The sequence below is a fragment of the Halichoerus grypus genome, chromosome 13, assembly GCF_964656455.1.
Source record: "Halichoerus grypus chromosome 13, mHalGry1.hap1.1, whole genome shotgun sequence".
In the NCBI taxonomy this organism is placed as follows: domain Eukaryota; kingdom Metazoa; phylum Chordata; class Mammalia; order Carnivora; family Phocidae; genus Halichoerus; species Halichoerus grypus.
This window is the reverse complement of record NC_135724.1, coordinates 46,382,597-46,399,964: the sequence shown is the minus strand read 5'-3', so window position 1 is coordinate 46,399,964 and position 17,368 is coordinate 46,382,597. Positions and strand designations below refer to the sequence as shown.

At 40.6% G+C, this 17,368-nt stretch overlaps 1 protein-coding gene across 1 annotated transcript in view; it reads left to right on the top strand.

Moving 5' to 3' along the window:
* Positions 1 to 14,415, top strand: part of TTC39C (tetratricopeptide repeat domain 39C) — a 102,858-nt gene extending 88,443 nt beyond the window's left edge. The window contains exons 8-14 of the mRNA XM_036098143.2: positions 460 to 567; positions 3,718 to 3,827; positions 4,837 to 4,960; positions 9,545 to 9,642; positions 10,721 to 10,825; positions 12,139 to 12,177; positions 12,964 to 14,415. Of these exons, the coding sequence (XP_035954036.1) occupies positions 460 to 567; positions 3,718 to 3,827; positions 4,837 to 4,960; positions 9,545 to 9,642; positions 10,721 to 10,825; positions 12,139 to 12,177; positions 12,964 to 13,053 (674 nt within the window). The 3' untranslated portion in view covers positions 13,054 to 14,415. The remainder of the gene's footprint in view (positions 1 to 459; positions 568 to 3,717; positions 3,828 to 4,836; positions 4,961 to 9,544; positions 9,643 to 10,720; positions 10,826 to 12,138; positions 12,178 to 12,963) is intronic.
* The last annotated feature ends 2,953 nt before the right edge of the window (positions 14,416 to 17,368 follow it).

The window sequence follows — 17,368 nt, the reverse complement described above, 5'->3', positions numbered from 1 at the left end:
GCTGGGCTTAGATTAATCTCACAACCCAAACTGGAGCATAGGATATGAATTAGAGTGTTTTCATAGAAATCTTTATGTCCCTCTATATTGCTTTAAAAAAAAAAAGATTTATTTATTGGGGGGGAGGGGCAGAGGGAGAGGGAGAGTCTTAAACACAGGCCAAGGCGGGGCTCCATCGCACAACCCTGAGATCATGACCTGAGCTGAAACCAAGAGTCGGACACTCAACCGACTGCGCCCCCAGGTGCCCCCCGCTATACTGCTCTCCTGCTTAATGGGTTATGAAATCAGAAGTGCCTTGTCTCACTCCAAATACTTAAGTGACAAAAGATCATCTTTAGGTTTTCTGGTAGTATACATGCAACACTCAAAGATAATCAGCAGTGACCAGATTCCTGGCTTAAGATGGGGTACAAATCACTACTTCAGGGTCGCCTACTAAAAATATTTCTTTCATAGGTTGGTGCAGCATGATAGAGCTGAACTTCAAGGATGCATTTGATTCCTTTGAGAGGCTAAAAAACGAGTCCAGGTGGTCACAGTGCTATTACGCCTATCTAACTGCGGGTGAGTAGCCCACTTCTGTGAGTTCTGTCTCCCACACACATCGGCTGGCGGGAGGACGTGGAGTTCTCCTTCCTCACTTTTCCCCCAGAATGTTGATGTTTTGTACTACGGAGTGCTACAGTGTTCACTGACTCAGCGGAACCCTGCAGGCCTGCAGACCAGCTCCCTCCCTGGGCTGGTTTGGTCACCGGCTCTGTCCTGAAAATGCGTATCATGACGGTTTCTGTGCGTTCTGCCCTCAGCAGCCTCAGCCTACCCTTACTTTTATCCTTTGCTTTCTACAGCATGGTTTGTAGTCTTTAAGAATTTATAAACAATTTTGAAGGAATTTAACATCTTTTAAATTGTGCTAGTATTTCTGTTTGGATTGTTAGTGCCCTGGTTACAAAGTTGCATAGATTTTGAGCAGTCTGCTCCAAACCTGTTTTACCTATCAACCTTGTTTACAGTGTGATTTTGCAGAGCATGAGGTATTTGAATGCTGCCCATCATTTTTAGCAGGAACATCTGTCCTTGCTGAGCTGAATGAGCGAGCTTTGCCTTTTTGGTCCTCCCATCAGGAGATAAAGATGTGCTGCCACCTGGTGGACACAAGGGTTGTCTGTGCCCTGCGGGACCTAAAGCACTGTTGCAGAGGTGGGAACCCGAGAAACCCAGCGGCTGTAGGTTTTTTGCCTCTAAGGCTGACCTCTCCTTATCCAGCCATATAACTTTACTTAAAGTTCAAGACTAATCCAAACATAATTTTAAATTTTAAGTATCTCCTTATTTCTCTATTTGGACTTAATTAAATTAATGAATTTCAATTCCTTAATAGAATTAATGAATGGAATTAATGAAACATTTCCTGTCATTCCAGTCCCTTAACTGATCTATTTAAAATAAGAGAATTAACAGTGGCAAGAATGCATGCCCTGGATGTTCAAAAAGTGCAGTTCATTAGGACTGAGTATGAAACCGTTTACACCCACACTCTTCACAGCAGTCCCCGCAGGGCATCTGTTTTTGTATGGCTCAGTCACTGATGTTCGAATGGGATTATTTTCTGTATATGGGTTCGGATACTGTGTCTCACACCTTAAGAGTTGTTGCGTGGAGCTCACAGCCTCTCAGATGACAGTGGCAGCTATCTGCGGAGTGGCCTCCGTGTGCCCAGCACGCCGAGGAGTGGGTGAACTGAAAAGCGGAGGTCTTCACGACAACCCAGCCATCGACGGTTAACGTGTTACGGACTCACACAGTCGGTTGTGGGCAGCGGTTTCTTTTTTTACTCTCTGTGGAGCATAGAACACAAAGAAATAAATGTACAGTGTGGCTGTGTACGGGAGCATTTATCCTACAAATACTGGAAATCCCAGGATTATCACAGGCTGTAGGAGCTGGTAAAGCACGACAGCCTTGTCTCTGCCTTCTCGAGGGCATCCTGTGTGGATGGTAAGGTGTGTCAGGAGCTCCCGGGAAGGGCACGGATCACTTCTGTCCTGCAAGCTGCCATTGGAGTTGGCCCTGAAGGACAGGTGCTTGTCGACAGGCAGACCTAGAGAGGAAGCGCACTCAGGGACCAGAATCACTGCCACCAGAGGCTTCATTTCTGGTACTGTTCAGTTGTAGTAAAATATCTGTAATGTAAAATCTACCATTGTACCCATGTTTAAGCATTCAGTTGAGTGGCATTACATACAGGTACCTCGTTAGGCAGCCGTGACCGCCATCCATCTCTTGTTTAAATTCTGTAACTCTGTAAAAATGTTATGAGTGATCTGAGGAGGATCTTAGGCTTAGCTGCAACAGACATTACTCTTTTGTCACTGGCTCACTCTGTGACCTTAGGCACGTCTTTAACTATCTTGGAACTTTACATCCTCTGATCTATAGCCTGATAGTGTTGGTCTACAAAACAGTCATTGCATTTCCTTCTGGCTTTGAAATGCTGTGAGAGATGAGGTCTTTTTGGATGGATTCAGACCCCTACCTATGGACCAGGGCTGCTCCCCTAACTGGGAATGTGGTTGTGTTTCCCTTGAACATTCAGCCTAATCCCTCATGCTTCCAGTAGAAAATCTTCTGCCCCTCCCATCACCTTGACGCCTGCAGCCTTCTGTGAGTCTTGGTGCTTTTGCTGCTTTGGCCCTGTCAGCAGCTGTCCATCCTCTCACATGGGATGGCCCCGTGCTCTGCTTGGCCAAGCCCCAAACTGTGAGTAGAGGGCCAGCTAGTTTTAGGAGTGCTCAAATAAAGGAGAAGGAACTAGGTCCTCCCAGCTAGGCATTGAGAAACAACATGTGCCAAAGACCACATCTAAGAAAAAATTGATATAAATGGATTCAGTGCCATTGGAGTTGAGAAGAGAATGACAGAGAGTAGTTGGGAAAGTTTCACCTTCAAAGATGAAGTGAAGGATATATGATTAATTCTTTGCCTGGGGATTGGGATGGGATGAAGATTGTGTACAGACTTTCAAAATCTTCTCCAGGGCTCAGCCTGACTCCTAGCTCCTCAGAGTTTTCCTGATCACTCCAAAGAGAAATGATCCCTTCTCTTCCTGAGCTTTTCCCGAAGCACTTGGGTTTTCCAACCCTTGAGGCTCTTATCACCTTATACATTGTAGCTATGGGACTATGTGTATGTCTTATTTCGCCAGCTGAAATTTACACCTCTCTAGGGGTCAAGCATGTGTTTCTTCTTGACATTCTTGCGGGTGGCTTGTAGATGGTAGCTGGCCAATGAACACATGTAAGACAAATTTCATGACTTTCTTTCCAGACACAGGGGTACCCTCCTTCCATCAGGAAGATTTATGATCTTCTTGGCTCCTCCCTTTTACTCCACTTGCTGAGCATGTGGGCTCCAGCTAGACGGCACACTGTGACAGTAGCTGGGAATTTTGTCACATCCGAGACTAGTGCCCAACAAGAGGACTAGGACCGTGGTTTTCCCTGTATGTCCCCACAAAGCTCTGGGAGCCCAGTTAGCTGGAAAATAGTTGAATCAGTGGCGTGACAGTCAACAGGGATGATATAGTGTAACAGTCTTTAAAATATGTGCTCCCATTTTTTCTTTGGTAACATTTTCCAAGTACCATCAACCTGGGTATCTTTCGGTGGTATTTTCCCCCTGATACTTAAGGAGTGCAACAATGGTTTCTTACAGTTTGTCAGGGAGCCACCGGTGACGTGGATGGGGCACAGATAGTCTTCAAAGAGGTTCAGAAACTCTTCAAAAGGAAAAACAATCAGATTGAACAGTTCTCAGTGAAAAAGGTATGTTGGAGCCCCTTGATCCGGTGTGGTGTTTATGATGGGCATTTGTAACCGACGCCACCTCAGACTGGTTTGAGGAAATCCTAATCACAGCCGGTGACTGACTTGCCGTGCAGAACGCGCTTCGCCTCGGGGAAGAAAATATACTCCCATGGTCCCACTTCTCCTTTGAGTGGGAAGTGCTTGTGTTGCTGCACATAATTAAAGCAGTGGTTATTTGTTTGAGTGGGTGGACACATTACAGACCATGCAGAGCTAATGAGCCTATCTAGAGAGGGAAAGCATCTGTCTAAAGAGTTAGGTGATTTCAGAAGAATAGAAATGGGCAGAATCTAGGCAAGAGATCTAGACTCTTGCTTCTCAATCTAGTGACCACATCACATTTTGACCTAATAAACAAGAGGAGTATGCATCAGATTTACCAGTAGAAAGGGCCCAGGACTGTAGGGACAAAGTCCCTAATTTATTCTACACTTCTAAGAATAAAAGTTAGCTGAATTACTGTGGATTATATGACAACTTGTCATATCCTGAATTTTCCATGATCTTAGTTTGTTTTTAATGAATGAACATTTAAGGAGTTAGTTTGAATATAAACTAGATTGTAATGTGGAATGCCATTGAGACCACTAGGACTAAAGAGAAAATTAAAAAGTCAGTAAAACCATAACTAAAAGGCATCTAGTATTACATTTTCCATGTAAACCCATTCATTATTACTTAAATTCCTTTGATTTAAACTGGAGTTAATCTAGTTTGATCCCCACGGTCTCTGAATGCACCCTGGATCCTGATGGTAGATTGAGTTGAAGAATGAGTGAAAGGCACATCTACTGATACATTAAAAGTTAGAAAGCAAACATTTTTTTTGAGTGTTCTCATTCGTAGCTTTGCTGGAGGGGGTTGTTTGTGTCAAACATGAACCGTGCATTTTTGACTATCTCCAAAGAATATATTTTTATTTGAATTTGTTGGCACAAACTTAGCTGATCATTCTGACCACCTGCAGGCAGAGAGGTTTCGGAAGCAAGCTCCAACCAGAGCACTGTGTGTGCTGGCCTCCATCGAGGTGTTGTACCTGTGGAAAGCCCTTCCCAACTGTTCCTTCCCCAACCTGCAGAGGATGAGTCAAGGTAAACACAAAACCATACACCGGGTTTCTTCAGTTTCTCATTAATGTTACCTGATTCAGAGAATACAGATCTGCTGTTCTTGGAGAGATGGTGTAGTGATGAAGACCAGGCCGCTGCTCAGGTGATCGGCGCAGGCGGCACGGGAACCTACGGACTGTTTGCGCTGTAAGCTGCGTGTGCTGAGGCACGCGGACTCTAAGCGTCCTTGATTCTGTAGCCCTGGGGGTAGCTGAAAGCATACATTTTTTTCCCCAACAAAAGCCCTTTGTTTCATACAGGTTTGATTCACATGTATTAAGATGCACAGATATTAAGTGTGTGGTTCGTTGAGTTTTGGCAAATATATACATGCTGGCATCCACCACCACAGTGAAGATCCGGAACATTTCCACCACCCTTGTAATTTCATTTCCCTTGTGCACCTTCTTGGTCAGCACCCCCGCCCCCGCCGCTGAAGGCAACCACTGTTCTGATTTCTCTCTCCACAGATTAATTTTGCCTGTCCTTGAACTTCATGTAAGTTCAGACCGCGTGTACTTTTTATTGCTTGGCTTCCTTTGTCCGGCATAGGCTCTGTGGGAGTGATCTGTGTGGTGGCCTGGATCCGTGGTCCTACATCTTTACCACAGTGTGTTCATTCTTCCTCCTGTTAGTGGGCATTTGATTTGTTTCTGGTTTTTGAGCTCTCCTGAGTAAAGCTGCTACACACCTAAGTATACTTGTCTTTTCTGCAGACATCCCATGCTCATTTCTTGGGAGTAAATACCTAGGAATGTAACTAGAATCCTAGATTTTTTGACTCATGTATTAAGAAAAAAAGAAAGAAAGAAAAAACATAGGACTGGGGCGCCTGGGTGGCTCAAGTTGGTTAAGCATCTGCCTTCAGCTCAGGTCATGATCTCTAGGTCCTGGGATCGAGCCTCACGTCGGGTTCCCTGCTCACTGGGGAGTCTGTTTGTTCCTCTCCCTCTGCCCCTCGCCTCGCTCATGCTATCTCTCTCTCTCTCTCAAAATCTTCTTAAAAAAAAAAAGAAAATCATAGGACCATAGGTTATGCTAATGTAGTCTTCATAAAGTCATTTTTATTATAGCTGTAGGAAAAGTTCACAGGAAGAGTAAACTAAATCTTCAAGTGAAATAAAGCTTTATTGGTTATTAAAGAAATATTAGAGCATTTTTTAAAGGCTTAGTGGCAGACATTTGATGCTCTCTAACCTGGCAAATCGTTTAGTTTGCTCTGTACTGCTTTCTGTATACATAGGAAAGGCGGACAATATTGTCATGGCCATTTTATAAATGAGATGAAAGCTCAGAAGAGTTAGGTGACGTGCCCAGCTCCCATCGAAACAGGTGTTCCTGCTCCCGGTCTGAGGAGAGCACATCGAGTAGCAGAGCTTTATGCTCTCCTACAGCTTCATCTTCTAGGAGCATGACGAGATTTAGGTCATGGAGCTAGAAGTACGATTGCACCAGGAGACTGTTACGTCAAAATAAAAACACATACATCCAGAAAGATGGTTTTATAGAAAAGAAATGTATTCTTATTCACATACATACTGCCCTTTTTCAAAAGAGGTTTAATATTGATATTTGGACTTACTCAAAACTAGTTAGGCATTGAAGGAAATTTGTCAGATTTCTGTACAATCATACTTTTTGATCAAATATAGAATTATCCATTGTATCACATACTTTTATGATCAGACTTCCTTGCAGGCACCTTTTGCTTATTTCAAAAAAAAAAAAAGTCCCCCCTCAAAAGTAAAAAACTTTTGTCAATGTTGATATTCTAGAGATCAAAGCAATACAAGTCCAAAAGAAGTTGTGTGCAGAGGCCCTGTAATTAGAGTGTGTAACCCTCCTAAGGGGGATTGCTTGAAAGAAAACAAAATTTTCTTGGATGCACAAGTTCTGCTATGTCCATTTCAAAAGGATATGCATAATTTTAAACCCATCCCTAGTTGTTGATGCAAGTCTAGAATATCTACCAATGTCTAATTCAGAGGAACAACACAGAATTTTAAGTATTCTTTGTAATGTGCAAATGCAAGATCCTGTAGAGATAATTCAGACACAAATGCAAATATAAAATAGGCTGTAATCGGCAGGCACAAGAACGATTATCACTTAATGTGACTAAATATTCTCAGAACCACTTTCCAGGTATCAAAATAAATAGCAAAGATGTGGTCATGGGGAAAGGGAGGCTCTTGAGTAAACATGATATAATTCTTTAATATCTTTGTTAAATATTAGTGCAGTTTTGAGATCGATTAATTAGTTTCTGTGATTCCCCAGTGTTAAGCAGTAATGATCCCAGTCTGCTCTGCTGTATAGAGTACACAGAAGATCTTTATAGAGAAATAGTGTAGTTCCAGAAAAAATAGGTAGTGGATGATTAATTAAATGCCCACCCAGCTTTGTGCATTCACCTTCTCCGAGTCCTCATTTGCAGCTCCCTTCATCAACACGTGTGGTTGGATTTTTACATCCTGTGGTTTCACTCATAGCCCTTCCCCCCACCCACCCTCCCCTGTGCACTGCATTCTTCCTCTGTGTTGTAAGGATGTGTCTGTGTACCCTCAGCACGGCACCCAGAGTGATCCTATTAAAGTCACATGTCATTTTGCGGCTCAGAACCCTCTGTGGTTTCATCTCATTTAAAGTAAATGTCCAAGTCTGTTCAGTGGCCTGCAGTGTTCTGTGATCTGTCCACCAGCCACCCCCCTTTCCCCATCCCATTGCCTCTCACTGCCCTCCCCCCTTGCTCACCAGGCTCTAGCCACACTCCTTACTGTTCTTGAACATACCAGGCACATGCTGACCGCGGTGCCTTTGCACTTTCTCTTCTTTCCACCTGCAAATGTTCTTCTCAATATCCACATGGCTCCTTGACTCATTTCCTTAAGGTCTTTACTCAATATCACCTTTACATTGAGGCTTAAATTGTACCTTTCTGACATACATGCATACCTCCATCCCCCTTCCTGACTTTATTTTTTTTACCTTAGCACTAACACTTTTTTAACATACGTATTTTACCAATTTGTCTTTTGTATCATCTAGCTTTTCCACAAAATGTTGGTTTTTTAAGGGCAGACATTTTTTTTTATTTTGTCACTGCTGTATTCCAAGCACCTAGAACTGTCTAGCACATAGTAGATTTTCAGTAAATATTGAATGAATGAGCACATGAACTGTGTTCCCCTTTCCTTGATACTCTTGCCTTAAAATCTTTTTTTAAAGATTTATTTATTTTAGAGGGGGTTGGGGCAGAGGGAGAAGAGAATCTTAAGTGGATTCTGTGCTGAGTGCAGAGCCTGACACGGGCCTCCATCCCCCGAGCCTGAGATCATGACCTGAGCTGAAACCAAGAGTCGGATGCTTAACCAACTGCACCATCCAGGTGCCCCCTGAGGTCTTTTTATAAGGAGGTATTCCCAGCCTAGCTTTTTGAGACAACTCCTGCTTCTGTAAGTTCAGACTCTGTTGTTCACAGTTACCTCGTTGCTACAGTGCCAAACTCTTTCAATTACTTGTTCTGGAACTTTGAACATTTTATGTGTATATAAATATATATGCATATATACACACACATACAAGTGATTGTGCATATATATATATATATATATATATGTATGTGTCTATAAAATCTTACCAAATCTCAGTATCTTTGTTGGTCCACAGAAACAATTACTTCCTTTCCTCTCCTATTAGCTCCACTGTGTTTCCAATTTCCACCTTTCTCATGTCCTTGGAAAACTTCGGTAACATCCTCCTGTATGTGTGCGCATCCTGCACCGGAGATGGGGAGCTTCTTGGGGGGATTACGTCTGATCCCCCCTCAGTGACCAGTGCAGTGCATCAGTACAAACATTTGGAGGTGCTCACTCTATGGCTTATGACATTAATATGGAGTTTTTAAAAGAATTTTTTAGAGTAGTTTTAGGTTCAGAGCAAAACTGAGCAGAATACAGTTTCCACCTGCCATGCCCCTCACTACCCCGTCCATACAGCCTCCCCGTCAGCATCCCCCACCCGATCGATACATCGGTTACAGCCAGTGAGCCACACGGACACATCATGAGGTTTAGTTTTCTATTAGGGGTCACTCTTTGTTTTGTACATTCTATGTGATTTGACACATGTGTAATGACATGTATCCACTCTTACAGGTAGTATCATACCAAGTAGTTTCACCTAAAAATCTGTCCTCCATCTGTTCCTCACCCCTCCAGACATCTGACGACCACTGATCTTTTGTATTGCCTCCATAGTTTTGCCTTTTCCAGAATGTCATATAGTTGGAACCAGACAGTATGCAGCCTTTTTAGATTGGTTTCTTGTTCTTAGTAACAATAGGATGCAATCGCGAGTCTTTTTGTTGCTATGACGTTTGATATCTTTGCCTTTCTTTGAATAAGGATATTCACTACTGGTTGAGGAAAAGGAACCTTCTGAGTATCGGGGGGCAGGATCATGAACTGTGACTAAGTCACTAAATAATGAAATACTTAACTCTTGATGATATTTAAGAAATTAAGGGAATGTATGTTCTTCCTGCTGTTTTCACTTCTCTTTAAGCTTGCCACGCAGTGGATGATTCATCTGTCGTTGGATTAAAGTATTTGCTTCTTGGTGCCATACACAAATGTCTAGGAAACTCAGAAGATGCTGTTCAGGTAAACTGTTTAATGTTGCTGTTGTGGCTAAGGAAAACAAACTGAAAACCTGTATGTGTGCTTAGAAATAAGAACAATGAGAAATGCATTCAACAAAACTGAACCTCCCACGACAGTGTGAGTTTTATCCACCATACTGATTCAGGTCATCTCAGATGCCAGAAGCTGATGATGGTTAATACTAGTTTTTAATGTAACTTCAGATTCTTAGAATATTTCTTTACATACTGGCTTCTTTTCTGGCACTAGCCACTTATCAAAGATGACAGTCTCAGAGAAGGAAATGAGGATGCAGATAGTTTTAAAGGAAAAGAATGAAGCTTCATAGTTAGAGAAATACAAAAATGATCAGGTGTGTGTTCACCTTTCTTGTCTCTGCAGCGGCAGATTACTGATGCAGCACTGGAGGTGAGGTCGAGAAAGGTGTTAGCTTAGGCTCTTCGGGGTACATCTTATATGGAAAAGAACCTTTCATTATTTTCAATATAGTTGGATTTTTCTGAGGTTTTTGTGTGGTTGGATGTTTTGAAGTATACCTTAGTGTTATTTGATTACTCTTTGAAAGAGTTTATGTACAGTAGTAGAGGCCTTTGACTTTTAAATCCTAGGGTGTTGATGCACTTGTATTACAAATTTCACATTTCTCAGTGTGGGGTCATAATAGTTATTTTACAGCTCTAAATAGCCTGTTTAGATCATATGCTTAGATATCAGCAAGACGCATGTCAAGTGATGGCTTGTGGGCTTTCTGTTTTAAATACTAAAATGATATGTTCAGACTTTGACATGCAGATAAAGATGTTTTTGGCAATACAATCAGTAGAGGCTAGTGTATCCACTGGAAAAATAAGTAGCACAGATTGGGCTGACTGGTGGTAGCATGGCCTGGAGGCAGGCACGGAGGGCACTTCTAAGACAGGGATGAGGAGGGACAGGAAGAAATAAAGATTCAAAGAAAAAAAAAGAGAAGATCTGATCTAGAATACAGAAATAAGTCCCCCCTTCCTGCCCCCTGAAGATGTTATGAACCTTACGTGGGGAAATGAGTTAATTCTGATAACATTTGTATTACTTTTAGTTCTTCCAGCGAGCTGTTAAAGATGAGTTGTGTCGTCAGAATAACTTATATATTCAGCCATATGCCTGCTATGAGCTTGGCTGCCTTCTATTAGACAAACCAGAGGTAAGAGCTTATATAGTTCCTTAAATGATGTTCCTCGGCAAAAAAAAAAAAAAAAAAAAAAAAGCGAGTGAGCAGGCACAAAGCATCGTCCTTCACTTCAAGTCAATTGATTGAACATAGTGGGGGTTTTTTGTTTGTTTGTTTGTTTTGTTTTCCTTGATTTCATGTAGGATGAGTCCAGGAAGCTGCTAATCCTATCTTACTGTGTTGAAGGAAGTAACTTCTTCTCTGGAATTAGAAGTATAAATGTAACTTTTTGGACCAAAACTCATTTGAGGGGGAAATCACTGCCTTTTTTAGGATGGTATGCCGTGGTGTAGTATGGCTTATTCAGAAGAACATGGAATTGCATTATGGTTCCAGTTCTCTGTTTAACTCAGTATAGGATACTGGTTAACCGCATACCTTCCTCCTAATAATATAAAACAGGATAAAAAAAATACCTGCCGTGCCAAGTTAGTAGAGATTATGGTGAGAATAAATGAGGATGATGTGATGATTGCTTCAAAAATTTTAGAATATCATATAAATTTAAGTTGACGGTTACTATTGTGTATTTAAGTACACTGGGACAGTGTTGTTTTAAAAAAAAACGATTTGCTTGATACTTTCAGAAGCTCAATTATAAAATATTAGCTTTATAAAATTCTAATTTTTAGTAAGTTCACTTCCACTTTCAAGTATGTGGACTTTCTAGAAGTTGAGCTAAATCAACAGAAATAGGATTCTAGCCTAACCCTTAAACAGGTAGCCTATCTCACCAAGGATAGGCTTTTAATTGGTAAGTCTTTTCATTTGAAATTCTAATTTTACCAAAATAGAAAAAGCAAGTTTTGTGAATTTTGGTAGAAAATCCTAACACTGTATTCTTTAAGAACATTGTTACGCTTAATGCAGCCTTAAAATATATACTTAATATATAACAAGGCTGGTCTGTTTCTTGAAAGATGAAGTTGATGCCCTCAACCAGTAATGCCTTCAAAAGGAGATCTAACTTACTGACGTCAAGTAAACTTCTGAATTGTCATCAATTTTAGGTTGTTCAGTAAGATCTTAAGCTATCGTAACTCTTCTAAGTTGTTCTCTCTTACAGAATTGTGAGGATTATGCACAATTATTTAGCAGTGCCTTGATGCGAACTTGTAAGCATCATTAAAGAAAAATGGAGTCATTAAACTTGAATGAGCAGCTGACTCACTCTTTGTCTACTGAGAATTGTTTTCATTTACCTATCCTCTTATAATAAGCATTTTCTGCTTGAGTATGTATAAATGTAGGTATTAAAAGATAATATGTTTTTCTTACGTTCATAGACTGTAGCAAGAGGCAGAACTCTACTTCTTCAAGCAAAGGTAAAAATACTGTACCTACCACCTCTTTCCGGGGTGCTTCTTACCCTCTGTTGTGTCCTCTTGAGTCTGAATTCAAGAAGTTTTGTGAGATGATTGTTCTGATGGATATTTCTGGAAAGGAAAAGTAATAACTAATTGATTCAGTGATCACTTGATTTTTTTTCTTTTAAGATTTATTCTGGAGAGAGAGAGAGAGCGCACCAGAGAGAGTGGGAGGGAGGGGCAGAGGGAGAAGAGGGAGAGAGAATTTTGAGCAGACTCCCTGCTGAGTGTGGAGCTCGACACAGGGCTTGATCTCACAACCCTGAGATCATGACCTGAGCCAAAACCAAGAGTCGGACGCCCAACCAACTGAGCCACCCAGGTGCCCCATGATCGCTTGATCTTTTAAGTGCAATTTACCAATATCCTAAGAAACTCATGAAATTGCCTATCCCACTTTATAAACACACTTCTTGTTTGGGAAAATAATCTTCGATTTCATAACTATAATCTTGAGTGAAGAATTTCTAACAGCAACTTAGATTGAGCACAATTTAAGACTACCGTTTCAGGAATAACATGAAGAAAATTTTCCAAAGACGGCAATAATGACATTCCCCTGGACGTTTAACATGAACCCAAAGTTTGAGGTTTAAGGGAATAAGAAAATCAAGTGGATGGGAAGCCGTTGGTAGGAGTGTTAGGGATTTTATTTTGGGAAGCACAAAGCCATGTGGTTTATCCTGCAGTATTTCAGAAAGCTTAGCTAAGAGAGTCCATAACCCTCTTTCTTTGGTCTTGCAGGAGGATTTCTCTGGCTACGACTTTGAAAACAGATTGCATGTCCGCATCCATGCTGCTCTGGCCTCTCTGAGGGAACTGGTTCCTCAGTGACGACACGGGGTTTCTGCTCTGTCCCTCCCCACCAGGTTCTGCACTTTAAAATAAAAGCAGAGGACACAGCTCTTCCGAAGATCGGCTTTTCTTCTGAAAACCACCTGTGCCAGGGACACATTTTCCCACTTAGGCTGACATATTCAAGATCTCCTCTTTTAAACGTATAGCTAAGAAGTAATGATGATGATCCTAGTAATTATAACTAACCACCTGGGGAGAGGGCTAAGTGACCTTGTTCAAACATTTTAGTTTTGTGATTTATTATTTTTAAAATAAAATCAAACTAAATATTCAACCTGTGATCTTCTAGGAACGCCTACCTTAAGCACACATCTGACTGGGTAACGCTAGGAAGTACCTGTAAAATTATCAACAGTGTTATGACATAGCGTTTATATTGTGTTTTGAAAAAAAAGTGCTTTCTAGTGTTTTCCTTTATCCTCTAACTTGTGAATAGCATAGCATAGCACAGATATTCTTATCCCCATTGTCTAGACAATGAAACTCAGGCACAAAAAGGCTAATTGACTTGTCCCAATTGATTATTCCTGTTAGCAGTGGAGCAATGACTAGAACGCAGATCTCCTGATCCCAGATAGAATATTCTTGTTAAAAAAATGTTAACCCAGAATTTTGTTTTCCTTATTAAAACACAAATGCTCTTCAGCTGAAGTTGTGTCATCAAAAAATGCTTATCTTCAGATTATCTACAAAATGTTTTAAAGTAATGAACACTTTACTTCCTTTGAAAGCCAACCAAGCAGGAGCAAATAGATAGTTTTACAACCAAAAATAGAACTATTTTGCTAGTTTATTAGAAAGCCTAATCTATAGGCTAGATAAATAATACCTACATTTTAGGAGTTTCCTTTTCTTTGTGATAAATTGTCTAATTACCAGCTTTTGGAAGTCTTTTAACAAATTACTTGAAAAGGTTATTCTTGAATGAACATAGGGTTTTTTTGCCTCAGAATATTTGCTGGTGAAGGCTTTGCTGGGCTCTGTTGCCAGGGTTTAATCATTTTCTCCTTAGCTCAGGTTATTCTATAAAAGGAGTTCAAAGTTAATTTTTATTAATTCTTCATTGCTAATTTTTATTGTCATTTAATTTACCTCTTTGTCCAGTACTGCACACCTGTGGTTTGGAAGAGTCTAAATACCTCAGCCACTTAAGAATTTCTGCCATAATTGTGTGACTAACTTGGCTCAGGCTTAAGGTTAGACTTTTTAAAATTTATATTGAGTTAAAGAGTATCATCTTGGGGTGTCATGTACATATCCTTTTAGCTGAAGCATGATCTCATGTGATGTTAATACTTTAATATTTCTTTTCAAAATAAAACAGAGGAGCAGCTAGAATGTTGACAGCTTTAATCTACTTAATCTGGTTTTGAGGGAATGATCATTTCTTTGGAAGAAATAATTATTCCTCACTGACTTTGACTAAACTATATTCATGATTCCTCACTTCCCAAGTGTTTATTCACATTGACTTTCTTTCTGGTGTGCATCCTGCATAGGATTTTTGACACTAGCCAGAGAGAAAAGATTGCTATCTTACATTCAGTGAATGAGTAGATCAAGAAGCCAAGCAGATGCTTTCTGAAGAGAAAAAAATGGTGTTTAAAAATATTGGATACCTGATTTCATCAAGGCTTGAGGGAAGAACATTATGAATCTGTAAAATATGGCTCTTGCCATTTTGTCCTCTTTGGCTATAACATATATGAGCCAAACTTCCCAGTTACGGTTGCGGCGCCTTCTGAATCATGGAGTTCTTGCTTTAGTTCATACGTACTTGAATTTTCAGTTCAAATATTGTTTGAACTATTATTCAGTATTCAAAGATTACATAAAGCCCTGTATTTTAAAATGAAAAGTTGTTCCTATACTAATTGATTTAAAAATTTATTTGTATCTCTCCAGAGAGATTTCAGGGTTTCAAATAAGTTTGTGTCCAGTTCGCTTCTCTGCATAGACCACTATGCCCTACCACTTTAACAGAGAGTAGGTTTGATTATGAACTGTCTCCTACATTTGGTGCAGGGTAGCCCCTGGTTCGTCCTGTGGTTTCTGTGTGTTAACAGGGTGGTAGAGTATGGAGATGGGGTAGATGATGATGCTAAAGTCTCTAAAATAACAAAACCACAGTACAGGTATATGGTACCATTAGATTGACTGAAATCTGAGTACATTTTTGAGTTGAGTAATTCATGACATTTCTCTGGCCTGCGTGCCATGACTTATCCAACCTGTGAACTATGATCTGCCTGGAAACTTAGCTTGGTGTAAATTGCTCTTTACCCCTCGCGGATGAAGAAAATAATCATATAACCAGAACAAGTTGCATCTATGTGTGCTTTGTTGGCATCATGTACTCGTTCCCCATTCCTATTTTGGAGGCTCTCAAATGGATCTTCTAATTTATGAGTGTCAAATGTATTTTTGTATTAGATTTTGCCTATGAGGAAAGAAATATCTAATGTATATTTATGTACTCTGAACATATTTATGATTTGACACACTTTGGAGGCATGGTCTAATGTAATATATGTAACATTGTGGTTAAAATATTTAAGATTTTTTTTATTAGGTTAGCTATCTGTTTGATTTTAACACATGATAGCTAAGTATTTGACCAAGTGAAGAAGTATTTCAGATGTCACAGAAAAGTAGGAATTTATTGTTGCATATTGAACAAGTCAATTATTTATAGAATTTCCACTTTTTTACTTCTGCCAACTAAAAGGACAGCGCATAGCTGATTTCTAAAATACACACACACGTGTGTATTTCTTTGCTGTATAACTTTCCTAGTTGACTGCTTCCTTAAGCCAATTGTAGTGGCAAGGATACAAATATATATGGCTCTGCACCTATGAACATACACATTCATAGTCATGATGTACTGTTTGGTATTTCTTAAATTTTTTAGAATCCTGTTGGTGGTATATTTTGTAGAAAAAAAAAATGGTTAAGCTCAAATCATCCTAAGAAGACACATAGTAGAGGGAGGAGACTTAGAAGCTAGGAAGAGGAAATCCAGAAAGAGAAAAGGACAGCTGGGCGGTGGCGGGGGGCGGGGGGGGGGGGATGGAAAGTCCGTCCATAGAAGATGTGCCCCTTCTTCTGTAAAGTGTAAATCACCCAGTGCATTGTACTTGGCTTTCTTGTGAAAACTAGTAAGGGGGCTGAGTTGTAGCTCCTAGTTGCCTGGGAGTATTGTAACCTGAGTGAGCTCTAGGTTACACTTTCTCCAATCACAGGCCAGTGGTTCACAAATTCTAGTTTTACAAATCAGCCCTCTTTTGAGAATCTGATTCAGGAGGTACTAGATAGGGCTTAGGAAGGCTTTTTTTTTTTTTTCTTCTTATTGTTATGTTAATCACCATACATTACATCATTAGTTTTTGATGTAGTGTTCCATGATTCATTGTTTGTGCATAACACCCAGTGCTCCATGCAGAACGTGCCCTTTTTAATACCCATCACCAGGCTAACCCATCCTCCCACCCCCCTCCCCTCTAGAACCCTCAGTTTGTTTTTCAGAGTCCATCGTCTCTCATGGTTCGTCTCCCCCTCCGATTCCCCCCCTTCATTCTTCCGCTCCTGCCTTCTTCTTTTTTTTTTTTCTTAACATATATTGCATTATTTGTTTCAGAGGTACAGATCTGTGATTCAACAGTCTTGTACAATTCACAGCGCTCACCATAGCACATACCCTCCCCAGTGTCTATCACCCAGCCACCCCATCCCTTCCACGCCTCCCCCCACTCCAGCAACCCTCACTTTGTTTCCTGAGATTAAGAATTCCTCATATCAGTGAGGTTGTATGACACATGCCTTTCTCTGATTGACTTACTTTGTTCAGCATCACACCCTCCAGTTCCATCCACGTCGTTGCAAATGGCAAGATCTCGTTCCTTTTGATGGCTGCATAATATTCCATTGTATATATACACCACATCTTCTTTATGCATTCATCTGTTGATGGACATCTTGGCTCTTTCCACAGTTTGGCTATTGTGGACATTGCTGCTATAAACATCGGGGTGCATGTACCCCTTCGGATCCCTACATTTGTATCTTTGGGGTAAATACCCAGTAGTGCAATTGCTGGGTCGTAGGGTAGCTCTATTTTCAACTTTTTGAGGAACCTCCATACTGTTTTCCAGAGTGGCTGCACCAGCTTGCATTCCCACCAACAGTGTAGGAGGGTTCCCCTTTCTCCGCATCCCCACCAACATCTGTCATTTCCTGACTTGTTAATTTTAGCCATTCTGACTGGTGTGAGGTGGTATCTCATTGAGGT